Source organism: Adelges cooleyi, unplaced genomic scaffold (genome assembly GCF_023614345.1).
Source record: "Adelges cooleyi isolate 19-005CV unplaced genomic scaffold, UGA_ACOO_1.1 ACOO_flye_CR_arks_rails_tigmint_CR_PRNA_0, whole genome shotgun sequence".
NCBI lineage: Eukaryota > Metazoa > Arthropoda > Insecta > Hemiptera > Adelgidae > Adelges > Adelges cooleyi.
Genome location: NW_026095750.1, coordinates 359451 through 375473, shown reverse-complemented (window position 1 = coordinate 375473; position 16023 = coordinate 359451). Strand labels below are relative to the sequence as shown.

General features: G+C 31.4%; 1 protein-coding gene across 1 annotated transcript; it reads right to left on the bottom strand.

Annotated features, from left to right (window-relative positions):
• Nucleotides 1-951: 951 nt before the first annotated feature.
• On the bottom strand, nucleotides 952-6480 carry LOC126834739 (uncharacterized). Its single transcript, XM_050566930.1, has 2 exons — nucleotides 5419-6480; nucleotides 952-2494 (listed from the first exon to the last, which is right to left on the bottom strand). Exons 1-2 carry the CDS (start codon nucleotides 5575-5577, stop codon nucleotides 1055-1057), a joined length of 1599 nt encoding a protein of 532 aa, XP_050422887.1. The 5' UTR covers nucleotides 5578-6480; the 3' UTR covers nucleotides 952-1054.
• Nucleotides 6481-16023: the final 9543 nt, after the last annotated feature.

Here is a 16023-nt window from a genome sequence, read left to right as displayed (position 1 = left end):
GTACATATGAGTTCCAACTACTGGCAAATTTTCAACACAAAAGTTTTAAAATTACCGCTAAAAACCCCGAAAAACAAAAGTTCTAACTTAAAAACTCGTACGGTTTTTTTTTTGTTTTTTCAACTTTCGTCTGTGAAGAATTAAACTTTTTAACTTTAACCCCCCCATAGTACAAACTAGACAAAATTTGTGATTTATAGTGTTGCTATTCGAAGGAATTGGTCAAGTATTAAAAAAGTTACAGTGTATACAGCGAAAAAAAAAGCCCACATCAGAGTAAAACCAATACCTTCTCGCTTTGCATCGAAGCTAAAATAAGTCTCGCCATTATATTGATCTGAACATAATTTGTTCACTACTGCACGCTCGATGCTAAATTAATATTTCGTCTAGTCTCCACACAAAGTGATTAAATAACAGCGTATAACACGTTGGCTACTAGACTCATTTTATACACCATGATGGACACATGTGTCTCTCACCTGAATATTCTTAGCGTACCAAGAGCAACTTTATTTGTGTACCAAATTAACAACATTGAAATAACGTTAGAACAATCAATTGACAGATATACATTTTCTTTATAATTAAATATAGGTAACGATTATCTAACTTTTTTTTATTCAGAAGCACTGGTCACTCTCGTTTTACCTAAATAATATAATGTATTAAAGTGTATTTCATTTGGAGTATCGCTGGTGACCTTAAACTTCCCAACCAACCCTTTACTTATCTTTTTTTCCACTTACATTTTTTCCGTTAAACGAGGAATAGTTTTGTTTTCCTTTATGTAAAAACAAGTTATTATATTGTTGTTCATAGGCAATGCTATAATTCTGTTGTATTCGATTAATCCTTTTTTACTTAGTTTAACCTTAAGTTTAAATACCATAGTAAAAATTAAATGTTTTTGGACACGGTTAAAGGAAATATGTGTTTATTTATTTATCATAATATAAAGGACAAACGGGTTTTTTTATAGTAATTATTATAATATTAGTAACAATCGTTTGTATAACTATTATTTTTTATATTCGTATTAGATGCATTTGAATCAATTTTCAGGGAATACACTAAGGTATGTATTTTTACTTGCGTCAATAAAGAACGATAAAACATCCAATGTTAATCCGTCTAAACCTCTTTCGAACCGTCGATAAAATTCTGTTAGGTGAGTATCAATTTTCATTAGAAAATATTTTGAATCATCAGATTGTCTTTTAAGTAGGACTTCAAAATGAGAACTTGATGGTGTGTCAATGTCTGAAAGGTCGGCCAATTTAGTTTTATTAGTATACCCTATAATTAAATTTGACAAAATCTTATTTACTTCATCAGTTATTATTTTCAAAACTTCATCAACCTGCTCTTCGTTAATTATTTTGACTCTAATCTCTTTTTTATTAGAATCAGCTAATTTACCGAATTTATCAAACAACGTTATGACATTGTTTAATGTTTTGTCTTCGATGTAACTGAACTTAAGCACTTTCATAATCAGGGACTTAAGATAACCATAAAATATATAATCAGACGGGTCGTATCCAGATATAAGCACATATATATAACAATATAGTTTTATCATTATGATATCTCTAAACGATTTTTGAAAACGAATATATTCAAACGGATACTTTTTCCAGTTAGTGAAACCACACGTTTGAACCGTTTGACGATCAAATGCGTACGCCTTCTCTATCGCAGTCCAGTCAATAGTTACGTTCGGTATTGGTTTAATCAAAAACGGCGTATACTCCCATACACATTTTAAGGATAAATGATCGAAACTGAGAGGCAATGCAGGGGAATTTTTTTTAAAGAGTTCATGTTTTTCGTAGTTCAATTTCCAAGTTTGCTCAGTATTAACGATCAAATTTGGCCTACTACTTGATTCTTCCAACATCGGTTCATAGTGTCTATATTTTTTAATGTTTAATTTTAAATATCCCACAAATTTATTTTTCAAATGTGGCCTACCTTTTCTACGATCATGGTTTTGTTGATCATTATATATGACTGTTATATATTTATGTTCCGCACACATTTCTATCAAATCGGCTAAAGGTTTTTGAAAGTTTTCAAAATCTTGCATCATCATATTTAATGGTTGTTTGCCGTCGTCCGTGGTCGGTGACAAAAGGTTGATATACAATTCCCAAAGCCATTTGAACGCAACGACTTTACCTTTGTAAGCCATCGCTATCATATTGTATACATACTTAGCAATTTCTTTTATATTCGGTTCAGTACCATATAAGATGTACTGCAGAACCAAATAGTCGGCGCACTGAATTTCTTGAATCTTGCGATAGTATTTCAATTGAGCGAGTACTTTATCGTTTAGTGAATCTTCTGTGTTGCTGGTAGTCAATATTCTTTTTTCATCTTCAGTAAAGATGATGGGAGAGTCCTTAAACGTGTTGTAAGTGTTCAGCAGTTCAATGAAATCGTTTGAATAATTTCCGACATTGATATATTGTTTCAATAACGCATCCTAATGGACATTTAAGTTATTAAAAATAAATCTAAATTTTAAGTACAGAATAGATTGTTTTATGCAACATAAAATAAATCATTGGAATTTGGAACAGTTAATTTATATAGAATTGAAAACATTAACATGGTCCAAATAGTACTATGTTTATTGCATAATATATGAATTGCATTTTTCAACTTTGGCATTACCTGTTGAACTAACAATGATTTTTACCAGTTGATTTTAGCTTTAACCAAGTTTTTTGTATGGATTTATTATTTTATTTTAGTATATAAAACACAGCTGGACTAAATCAAGGGAATGAACTCTCTCCGATATTTTTTAACATCGCACTGGAGGGGTTAGCTCGGAACATACATACATACTAAATATAAAGGAATTGACGTAGGAAAATCAGTGTCAATCTTAGCGTATGCTGATGATATTGTAGTACTTGGGGAAACTATAGACAATACAAAACTAGCAACGGAAGAATTAATACGATGTGCAAAGGCTATAGGATTTAAAAAAAAACGAAAAGAAAAGCAAGTATATGTGTATAACAAGGGAGCAACTACAAATACATCAGACAAAGAACATACATATTGGAGAGTACAAATTTAAAAAAAATTGCATTGCTTTAAGTATCTAGGCACAGAACTGAATAGCAAAAATAACAACCACGAAGAGCTAATGAAACGTGTTTCAGCAAGCATCAGGTGCACTGCATGGAGTGGAAAACTATACAGTGGTAGCATTGGGTAGAGAGAGATGGAAGGAAGTGTAAGTTTCAGTAAAGGGCCTCAACGGCCTCTGAAGCTGAGAAAGAAGAAGATAACATTATGTGGATATTGATTGAGTACACTAGGGTTACTAAGGATTCGTTCTTTTGACAAACATGTCATTCAACATTCAGTATCATCATGTATCGACTGCTAACCAGTGTTGAGATAATTTTTTTCGAATAAAAGATAAACAAATATTATTTAATATTTTTACTATCTTAAATATTCGAATAAAAAAATTATCTTTACTAAAAATGTATTAAATTTTAATAGAGGAAAAATTATTCGACATCAATTTTTATTTCATGTATAAATATTATGATTAATTTATACTAAGGTTGAGTTTTTTACATTTTTTCCTCTCACATCCGAAATTAGCTTAGGCGCAATTTTTGGGACCTCTTGGGTGAAATTTGTTCTAGTTAGTAAATTATTAAGTTAGTTGTTAGTTCGTACTAGTTAGTTAATTTCTAATACACGTCTAATGAACCATACAAATAAAAAATATTGAGTTGCCCCCCGGATAGGCAACCGAACTCACAACCTCGACGGCCTACGCGCAGTGTGTGTGGGAACGGCGCGGCGGCACAGAGGGAAAGCACAAGGACGGAGGAAAGGGAATCAGTTTATACAAAGGGAAAATAATAAAACAGTGTAATTTATGGGGCTGGGGTCCCTGTGGTCGTTTCGGTCTGGTGCAATGACCACAGCTCACAGGGCGCAAATAGTCAATGCTATAGTCAAGTTGCTGTTTCCACTCAATGTCTGTTAGCGCGTGGATTGATCTGGATCGTCAATTGGAGAAACAATCACAAAATATGACAAGTCGGTGGTTTTATGAATGAGCTGTATTTTAATTTTGTCACAACTGTGCCGTAATGGCAACCGAACACGAAAAAAAAATTCAGAGAATTACTGCCGTAACGACACAATACACAACGAAAATTCGAACAAAAACAATTTCGAATTGTACTTTCTAAAAGAAGAAAACAAAAGGTGTGTGCATCGCACAGCACACCAGCATGTGTGTGGAAAAAAGTTAAAGGTTTTGTCGCATAATAAAACAACAAAAATATGGTACATTTGATAGTGTCAGGGTGAATGGCTATGGAGTGCACGGGAAGGAGGGAAGCGCCGATTACCGATAACGCAACGCGAGCAAAGTGTAAACATCTAATAATACTATTCGATTATTATACTCACCTAACCTAACCATACTAAAAAAATGTCAAAAATATATCCACACATTTATTAGGTGTGGATACACTTTGATATATAGCCTCAGGTCCAAACTCCATCAAACTCCCAGAAGGGGGAAGGTTTTTCTTTTTTTTTTGGTTAACTTTTAAGTTTAATTTTAGGATTTTAGTACTGAAATAATGGAAGCTCAAAAAAGAAATGCGGAAAGTGTAGTTTACTGATTTATAACAGGTTACATGTGTAATTTGTTTAATTAATTAAAAAATATTATTTATTACAATATAGTAATATAACCTAATTTAACTTAGTCCAAACTCCGATAGTTATATGTATTGATATAATTACTATTTTCAGAAAGCTAATTTTTAAAGTTTGCAAAACTAACAGTCAGTGCTTATTGGAAAAAAATCGCTTGGATTAGGGAATGAACTTTTCCCAGTATTTTACACAGTCAAGTCACCACACAAAGCGTCGAATCGTTTTCAAAAGTGGCAATTTAGTGTTGTTTGATAGGGAAGAAAAAAATTGTAGTCATATTTTTATAATGTGTAATATGATAGGAGGAGGAGGAAGAGTGGCCGAGTGGGTTAGGCGGCGGTGTGTTAGCGCTCCCTGTCGCCGGTTCGGCAGAGCAAGTCACGGGGCCTATATTTGCCAGGTGAGCAAACAAAGTAAGCAAACCTGGCAAATCCATCAAAATAACAATAACTTCATACATTGTGCGACCTAAAATAATGATCAAATACACGGTAGTTATAATATACTTTGCGATTCAGATAAAAAAATTCCATATTATTCATCAATATCAATTTAATTATTTACTAGTAGCTGTAGTTGGTGGTTTACTAGAGGCTAAAGATTTTTAGGTGAACTCAGTTTTAAATTATTTTAAAAGAAGCATAAATACTTAATAAATATATAATTACAAGTAGAATAAGTATTATATTTTAAATTCACCTTTGTTTTGTCACGGAGGTCCAACTCGTCTACTGCATTTCTTATTTCGTCGTCGATAGGTCTAAGTACAAGCATGTCGGTTAATGGACTTGACGTCACAGTCGTCAATTGGATAACCAATTTGACCGTTAAAATGATAAGACACGGACTTGCTGCCATTACGAACAATCAAGACACTAGTACTTTAATTATTCTTGTAATGCGTTAATGTTGTAATGTATGTGAAAAAGATGGAAAAATAATAACTTATAAACTGAAGAACATTGGATACGTTTTAACGCATTAGACTGAACTTTCTTATTGAATAGCTTATGTGTTTTTCTGTAGTTTAGTGAAAATATTTTTAATTTTATGAAATCGGGGTACCTGTGTACACACTAACAAAACAACTAAAGGTATGTGATCGAATCCAACACGGTAAATATTTTACACTGACATTTTCTTAATAAGAAAGACGGTTTTGTATGAAACGATATTATACAGGGTAATAATAATCGTATGTCAGATTTAATATTTTTTAATATTTAATAGTTTTTAACTAAAATTGTATAAAATAAATCTTTTTATTATAAACTACCAGATATTATTTTTTACGTAGTAGGGTACAAAATAATGAAGTCCGGTTGTGCAGGGTTAGTTTTAAAAGGCACGTTGCAGACTACATATTTTAATAAAACAAATAAAAGCAGATTATCAATTACTTAACCCTTTTTCTAGTCATTGATAGTGGTTTTTAGCTCAAAACTAATTTTTAAAAAAAATAGTGGAACCATAATGGAGTAACCAAAAAACGACTAAACTATCAAGGAATGGGTTGGAAAACATGTTGTCTTACTTTTTGAATGGCTCAAGATTTATGAATTAGTGATATGTATGTCCTGGTTAATGACGTGAAAAAAAAGGATTATTTATTGTAATAACAATACTGTCTTGCCTAAGTAGCTTCGTATAGAAACTAAAATATTAGGTAAAAATCTTAAAAACTCATTTATATTATCCATTATGTTTTAGGTGTCTATACTTTACAGTTACAGTGTATAAGAATTGTTAAAACAAATACTTGCAAAGTACTGATTTTCGCATCAAATAATTCCGTGCACTGTTTATATTAAAAGTATACATGAACACATCAGGTGTAGTTGTCAACATATATCTTAGTCTAAAGTAAATAGTTTGAAACGTGCCATCGTTGAACCGAAACCAAAATGTGTATTGAAGAGGCGTTTCAAACTGCTCGAACTAAACGTAAAGTACAAGACCGAGAAAAATATACTAGATAAATATACAGGGTAAACGATATAATACATTCGACTTTGAAAATTTCTGCGTTGAACAAATACTTATTATTATTATTTTATACAAAACCGTTTAAAAGGGTGGGCTTAGGTTTAAGTAATTGTTTATGTAATGGTACACGTCTTATTTAAAATTATGTTTGATTATGTTACAATATATCAAACCGGATATTATTGGGGTATATTATATCTTATCTAATACTGTTTTGACGGTATACCTGTGAGTACCACTATGCCCTGACTTTGTCCACGAAGTTGTTCATGGTTTTATCGATGAAAAATAATTTCAATATGAAAATAACATGTCTATTTTTATATTTTAACTCAAAATTTTATTGAGTGTCTATTCGACTGAACAATACTTGCCCTCAGAGCTCTTAAATCTATTGTTTGCATAACTATATAAGAAGATTCCCTGTCACAAATGCGATTGAATAAAGTCAATTTGCATCTTATATAGTTAAACTTTAGGATCGCTCTTTTCCACGGTTTAGGTGAACGGTTCCACAACGCTATTCGCCGACCTCTGAGTAATTTTCCTAGAGTTTGACTAAATATTTGAATATATTTCTTATATTATCTATACTATGGAAAATTGTAAAAGTTATAGCAACTGTTGAACCGAATCCATACTTTAATGTTTAAAATCCGAACGGCCCAAAACCCACACAGTCGTTGTGTGGGTATATAATAATATGGTAGCGCACTCTTTCCTTCATCGTCATCACCATCGTCTGCCACTATACAGCGAAGTAATGATGCTCAAAACGGTAATAAAACTGTTAACAATAGCAGATTGTTTTTTTTTTTTAATATTTATATTAATATAGAAACTATTGGAAAATGTTTAATGAATAAAATTGTATTTTAAAGCGCTTGTGAGTTCAATAATTACCTTGAAATAGTACAAGCTACAGTAGGTAAGTATCTAATGCGTATAATATTCAATTAAACTGTAATTTAAGTTTTTGAAATTGTGCTTCAACTATGTAAACAACATGAAAACGTGGATCTTTAATACTAACATTAATTTATAAAATTCGGCCGATTCCGTTCTACCAGTAGGTCCAATTAATTTTGTCAAAATCATATTTTATTCACCTGTTATATTTTCATAACTTCATCAAGTCAAAGGAAGTAGGAAAGTTAGAAAGTAATAAATTGAATCGGCCATTTCAAAAACGACTTAGGTCACCGATTTTTCAAAACTGTCTTTTTATCAAATGTAATAATTATATACTTAGCTACGTATTCTGTGTGAAAACTCAATTTGTCAGACTCATATTTAATACAAATGTTGAGTACAAGAAATTTGAATCACTGCAAAATATATTTATGAAGTTTCTTGTGGCTAGTGTAATATTTCAAATTTGTGACTTGTGTCGTTTTTTAAATGACTGATAAAATTACAAAATAGAAGCATCAAAGCGTTAATTTGAAAGTGATTTTATCTAAGAGGACTAGTACAGTAGAGTATTGGCATAATGTAATCAAAGCAATAACTTTCCTAGCTTACACTGTGCTTGGTTTAGATTGTACTGCCTTGAAAATACTAACTACCGATTTGCATCGAAGCGTTTTTTCGAAAGTGATTTTATCACTTTCAGATTTAAAAATTCCTATAAACCTGTGACCTCCCCGTCCCCACTATGCTCCGTCCCCACTATGCCCCGACCCCACTGTACTGGTTTTTTTTTTTTTTTAATTAATTTACAACAAATTGATGAATATTCAGGTTTTTTTCGTGAGAAGTTTGAAATAGGTTTAATAGAAATAAAAGTAGAAAAGAAGATAATATTTATTGTGACCAAGGTGGAAGAAGGAAAATGAAATAGTGATTTTTCTGGGCAAGTCAAGATAATCATTATTGGTTATAAATTATTATTTATACTTTTTAGTTACAAAAGGGAGAGGTGAGAGCAATTTTTTTGTTGGCTATCTGAGGAACGCCGACCTGGACAGATATTAAATTTCAATAATTTCAAGAAAAGATGTACTGAAAATGTATAGGTAAGCAATTTTTACTAATAATAATTGTTTTATGCACTTGAATGTGCACTTGTGAGATTAGGTCAGAGGAAACCCGATTTTTAAAAGAAGAATACCAGGAAAATGAAAGGAAGAGTTCACTTTTTTTTTTACAATATGTAAATAAAAATAATAATACTCGGAACGACAGCGGATTGACACTCCGGATCAATTTTAAATCAATAACTGATAATCGAATTATCGAATACTGACTGGCAACTACCTACAAATGTCATCACCCCCCGACCTCTCTCTCACACTCCATGACCGGCTCGGGCCGATAAGGGGTTTTTCGTTCCCACCTGTACCGTGTACATAAGACGGTGGACAGTTGATAACGCGATCGGGCGTTTATATGGTCACGATCGAATATTATTTTGTCTCGAAAATTGATAATTACAACAACTATACACTATAGTATAAACAACTCATGTTATCATTTCTCACGTAATGGCTGCCAATTAAAATTAAATTAGTTACTTAAATTAAATTCAGTCATTCCGCAAAAAGTTCAAGTCCAAATCGATTTTATATCAACTGTGACTTAATAAAATCCACACCCAGTTAGTTATATTCTGTTGACAAATTGTTTTTTATTAAATAATGAAAATTGATAAAATAAACATCAACTACGTCATAAAAGTTTTATACAGCGCAATACAAGTTACAACCAGAATAAAAACTAGCGTTTTTGTAGAGATTTAAAAATACTATTTGAAACGACATACAATATTTTCTATCATAACTGATTTCATAACTCATTACGGAGCAGATAAGAGCGCGCATCAATATGCCGTTCGTACACACGATGATGCCAATAGAACAAAAAATTATACTTTTTTTTTTTCGTTTCTCACATCTGGTAGAGTTCGTTTGTACTTAAAAAAAAAAAAAAAAAAAAATTGAACTTTGTGTCAACTTAAAGTCAAAAGTGTTACTTGAGCACAAAACTCAATAGTATCATTCTGCATAGATCTACATAAAATTGTTTTAATGATTTGATAACAATTTTTTTAAGATTTTAAGTGTTTTTTGTTAAAATATACGCAATCTGCGAAAACACAGTTTTCCGGCTATTAAAAAAAAACTGTAGTGCCGAATTATTTTTCCGTTTAATATGTTATGGATACATATGAGTTCCAACTACTGGCAAATTTTCAACCCAAAGGTCTTAAAATTACGGCTAAAAACCCCGAAAAACAAAAAAACCTGTCCCCCCCCTAGGGGGGTGGGCATTGGGTTAAATTCAAATTTGATATAACTGACGTGCGCGGGCATACTAAATAAATATTTCTTATAAATTTCAACTCGATCCGACTCTTTTTCTCGAAGCTATAGCCAGTAAAAGTTCTAACTTAAAAACTCGTACGGTTTTTTTTTTTGTTTTTTCAACTTTCGCCTGTGAAGAGTTAAACTTTTTCAACTTTTACCCCCCCAAAGTACCAACTAGATGAAAATTGCGATTTATAGAGTTGCTATTCGAATTGGTCCAGTATTAAAGAAGTTACAGTGTATACAGATAAAAAAAAAACATACATCAGAGTAAAACCAATACCTTCTCGCTTTGCGAGACAGCGCATCCCCTTGCCTTAGTCCATTCCTAGCCTCAAACTGTGTTAACGTCTCTCCTAGGTAAAGCACCCTACAGAAAGTGTTTGAGTTACAATTTCTAATTAGTCTTCCAAGTTTGCTTGGGAAACCAAAATCTTCAAGTGCTATCCATAGTTGAGTCCTGTTAATACTATCATAAGCCTGCTTAAAATCAATAAAAATCATATATAAGTCCTTGTCATATTCATAATATTTTTCCATGATTTTTCACATTATGATCACTGGTCGATTTTCCTTTTCGGAAGCCACATTGGTATTCACCAATTATCTCTGAGGAATACTTTTCGATTCTGTTTAATATAGTAGTGGAGAGTACCTTGCATGTAGTATCCAGCAAACTTATCCCTCTATAGTTCTCCGTGTTTGTTGGGTCATCTTTCTTAAAGGTGGGACATAAGATAGCTGTCTCAATTGTTGGAGAGCTGAGTTTTTGTTCTTCCATTCGGGGCTGACCACGTAAATGAACAGTGATATGTTTACTATTATTGAAAGAATATGTTCATATAAGAAATTTTAAATAGAATGATACTATTATCTACTGAAATTTGTTTTGGATTTAATTGATACTAAGGAATGAATCTGCCAAATTAGTTATTGTTTGTTTGTTGCATGTTTTAGGTAAATATTATCAATAATTATATTGACAATATATTTTCATAATATATTTCATTATATTGTTTAGCAACTTTTTGTTATGGTAATTTTTATGTGTACCTGCTATATTAGTCTTGTTATCATGAACTATTCTTGATTCTGTACGCTTCTTTTAAAAGTGGACATTTATGTGTGGTCAAGTATTTTAATTGTTTAAGTTAAAAAAAAAATGATTTGCATAACTATGATGATATGTATTTATATCAAAAAAATTACTATAAGAATTTCAGAGTTTTTATTCAACTAATATGTGTTCTAGAAATACATGGAAATGTATATATATATTAATAAACCTTTTTTACCAAAGAGTACTCAATTTTTGTTTTTTTTAGCAACTCGTGTGCTTAATGTTTTTACTCATATTCCAAGTATTTTGTTCATATCAAAATTCTGTTTTACTAGATTCACTGCCGGACCCTGTACTTGTATTTAAACTTCACGTACATATTAAATGTTAATAGCTTATGTGTTAGCTATGTGTCTGTGTTATGAAGTGGAATTGTTGACAGCTCACTATTAATGATCCATAGCATTAAAACAGAAAATTGTAAGTATAAATTATAAAACTAAAAGCTAAAAAGCCAGTATAGTGAGCATAGTGAAACTTGTACAACAATCAATGTAATATTATTAAAAAAAAAGTAAAACTAATGATAGATGTGAAGATAAGTACATTATAATTTTAAAAAACATTCCTAATTTTATTCTGTATAATATGGTAAAGGCTATTAGTTATATTCCGTTTAAATTGTACTTATAAGCAACACAATATGTGATTGGAAATGTTTAATGGGAAATACATTAAATTCATTGACAGCTCTAATATTGTATTATATGAAATAGGATGTAGTGCATTATAAAAATATTATTTTATTAGCATAACAATAGTGTTGTATAATTTTAGATGAGTTATAATAATATTAATTCCTCGTCTAAACGTCTTAGCTGTTCCACGAGCAGTTGCACTGTTTTGCTGTTATTCAAGTTTATTTGGTACCATACACCTGAAATTCTTCTGTATCTTTTTTGTGTAACTCCATCCCATAGCATAAAAGTCCTAGTTTGTGTGTTAGTCCAAACATTTTTTATGTACGATGTTGGTACTCGTGCACTCATGTATAATCCCATCATACGACTCATCCATTCCATATAGACATCATCGCTTACATGCCACAGCGGTCCATCTGAAAAATTTGTCATATTTTTTTTAATTTGTTAAAATTAGCTTGCTAGTTGTTATTTTTTGTATGGTGCAGGACACAACTATCTTTTTTGTTGAAATAAAGTCATAAAAAAACAATAGAATAGAGCTTGGTGTGGCATTGTATAAAGTATTGCTATTTGTGTTACAAGTATGTAATGTGTTGGTAGTAATCTTATAAAAAAATATATAAATATAAATTTATTAATAGTTCAAAAGCCAAACAACACTATATTATAATATTTACCCAGTTCACGTCTAATTATATTTATTAAAGCTGAAACGACCTGACTTCTTCTCTGTTCTGCAAGATCTGTCAAATATAAATCTCCAAAATCTGCAAAAATGATCAAATAAAAAATATTTTAGTTATTAGCCATGCATTATAATAATTGCATTAAATTTCATAAAGATTTGCGATATAACTAGTTTTTGTACAACCGGTCAACAAAAAGTTGATTTTATTTAAATTATTGTTTGACATATTATATGGTATCAAATATAAATAAAATTAAGTAAATTTTAACTCTAACACTAGCTTTTACAGGCAATTTGCGACTGTGGAAACATTGTGTAATTACTTTGAGTGTTATCGAATTCAGGATCATAAATTCCTGTAGCAAATACATTGAATTACATAGTGCTGAAAGTATCAAGAAAATATATACTATAAATAGTCATTCTGATTGAAGTGTATTGTGTTGTGTTATCAGCATATTATTCTAACCGTTTTTCGAAAGAATGATTTTACTTCAGCTTCATTACATCAAGTACAAAATAATGCATTTAAATAAGAAATTTTTCTAAACAGCTTGTTCATTTTTTTTTGTAATATTATTGTTCTTTTATTAAAACCCAGCCCACGAAAACAAAAGAAAGTTAGTTCATCGAAAACCAACTTTTTTCAACACCAAAAATTTTGCAAGACAACTATTCCAATACGGTGTAATTTTGTCGAAAATGTTCCAAATTTATATGAATTGTTCTTCAAACATAGTACTATCGATAAACATTAACAAACCAAAAAAATATCATAAACCCTCTCCCTTAGAAGGGATAGATTTTTTTTCTTTATTTCACTTTTCCAAGCAAAGCTTTAAAGATTTAGATCTGAATATTAAACCAAAGGTAGATCTAAATTGGAACTATAGCATATATAATTTTCTCAAAAACCTGTAGTCAAATTTTTTTTTTATTAAGGAAAACCTCCAAAAATAGGGTAAATTTACATTTTGGCCGTAGTCAGTTTCTAGGTTGCCATGTGTGTGTGTGTGAATCAACAGTCAACAGGTAATGAAAATATTTTTATTATATTGTTAATTAAAATATATGGGTAACCATGACATTACGTTTTTATAGACAGACGATCAACCCTTATCGTATCCACCCTGCACAAGACTAAATATTAAATTTTTAGTACATTATTACTGGTCCCACGATAGCACCTAAACCACTATAACTAGTTTGAACATACTATCCAGATTCTCATCGAAGCGTTTGTTTAAAAGTGATTTTATCACTTTCAGTTATAATAAAATCTGTAGACCTGTGGCCTCTCCGTCCCCACCATGCCCCGAACCCCACTGTACTGGCTTTTTATTTAATTGACACTATAGAAATGAATCTGTGAAATTAGTTATTGTTTGTTTGTTGCATGTTACAGGTAAATATTAACAATCATTTTGTCTTTTCATTATTCCTTCTCTTTGCAACTTTTTGTTATGGTAATTTTAAAGTGTACCTGCAATTATTAGTACTATTATCACAAACTATACTTGAATTTTTTGAAAAATGGGCATTTATGGGTGGTCAAGTATTTTTATTGATGATGTTCAAAAAAAATATTATTCGCATAATTATGAGGATATGTGCCAAGAAAATGACAAATAAGAATTTCAGAGCTTTTATTAATCTAATATGTGTTCTAAAAATACATGTAAATTGTTGTTTATATTGATAAATCTTTTTTTACAGAGTACTAAATTTTTTTTTTTTTTAGCCACTCATGTGTTTATTGTTTTTACGCATATTCCAAGTATTATTTCTTATCAAAATTCTGCTTTACTTAAGAAAATCTGTTAGTGACCCTGTACTTATAGTCAAACTTCACTACATATTAAATGTTAATATTTTATGTGTTAGGTATGTGTCTGTGTTATAAAGTATATTTGTTGACAGCTCACTGTTAACTAGCCATAGTTTTAGAAAAGAAAATTGTAAATACAAATTATAAAACTAAAAGCTAAAAAGTCATCACAGTAAGAAAGTATTAAAGTGAAGTGCAGTGATTAAAAATTAGCATCAAAGTGTTTATTTGACACTTAGGGTTTATCACTTTTATTAATAGTAATTCCTGTAGACCTGTGACCTCTTCGTCCCCACCATGCTTTGTTCCCATTATGCCTTGACCCCGAACTAAAAGTCCAGCTATATATCACGCTAATAAAATCTATAGTACTGTATGGAGCGCAATGTTGGACTGTAAGGAAAAGTGATGAGTCAAAACTGAGGGTTTTTGAAAGGAAAATATTAAGAAGGATTTATGGACCCTGTCTTGACCCGCAAACAGGGGAATGGCGTAAAAGACACAATGATGAGTTATGTGACCTGTACAACAGGCAGGATATAGTAAATGAGATAAAAAGAAAAAGATTGGGATGGGCAGGTCACGTGTGGAGGAAACCTGATGCTACGATAAAGATGGTTCTACAAGAGAATCCAAGAGGGAAGTCACCCTTAGGAAGACCCCGAATACGATGGCAGGATTGTGTCAAAAAGGATGTAGAAGACTTCTACCCGGATGAAGATTGGCATATGTTGGCGCAACATCGTGATGGATGGAGGCAGTTATGTTTGGATGTGTGGTCTAAAAGGCCGTAAACAAAAAACAAAAAAATAGTGCGAAAAGTGTGCATCCGCCGTTTAGTTTCGTGCAGCCGTGTAATTGTCACCGCTGCCGTTCGATCCGCCCAACATCAAACCGGTACGTTTAGTAAGTGCCACAGTAGTAACCTAGTTTTGCGCCGCCGGAGTAACCTACTTCTGAGCCGCCGCCGTCTTGTTTGTTAGTAATATTCCAAATATCAGAGTCTCTAATTCAAGTATCAAAGCATCTCTAATTCAAATATCAGAGACTCTTTATTTCACACATCAAATCATCTTTAATTTAAATCGCAGTTCAATCAACAAGGGGCGTCTTGATTTAAATTTACAGAGAGTTTCCCATTCACATCATCTGGCCATTCAACCGTCAACCAATTCCTTGAATGATAGCGTAATGATATGCTCTATCCACCTCTGAAATCGTGAGGCAAAAAGGGAACTCAAAGTTGAGTGGCTTGGAAAACTACTGAAAACACAGAACTACCAGTATATTTAGGGGTTACATTGGATAGAACACTCACGTTTAAGGAACAGTATAAAAAAACAAAAATGAAAATCCAAACAAGGAAGAAGGACCGTACTGGCCGTTTTAACTTTCATAGTTAAATTAAAAATATGGATGTAAACTAATTTATCTATTATATTATAGTATATAATATATATAATATACAAAAATTATATTAAATTTAGATAAGTTAAAACAAGATGACATCAGAACGAGGTTTACTATAGAATGTAATAATGCAATGAACAATCATTGGCAAGAAGAAAACAAAAGTATAGAAGATAGTTGGAACAAACTTAAACAAACCCTTAGGAGAATGTTAACAACATTTTAGGAGTAAAAAGGAATGACGCAAAGAAACCATGGATAACTGAGGAAATCATAGCGATAATGGAGGAGAGGAGGAAGTTTAAAAATTATAGTAATAC

Coding starts and splice junctions, on each gene's coding strand:
- LOC126834739 (XM_050566930.1), bottom strand. CDS start 5,577: ATGGCAGCAAGTCCGTGTCTTATCATTTTAACGGTCAAATTGGTTATC. Junction 2,495..5,418: donor ACCTCCGTGACAAAACAAAG/GTGAATTTAAAA, acceptor AATGTCCATTAG/GATGCGTTATTGAAACAATA.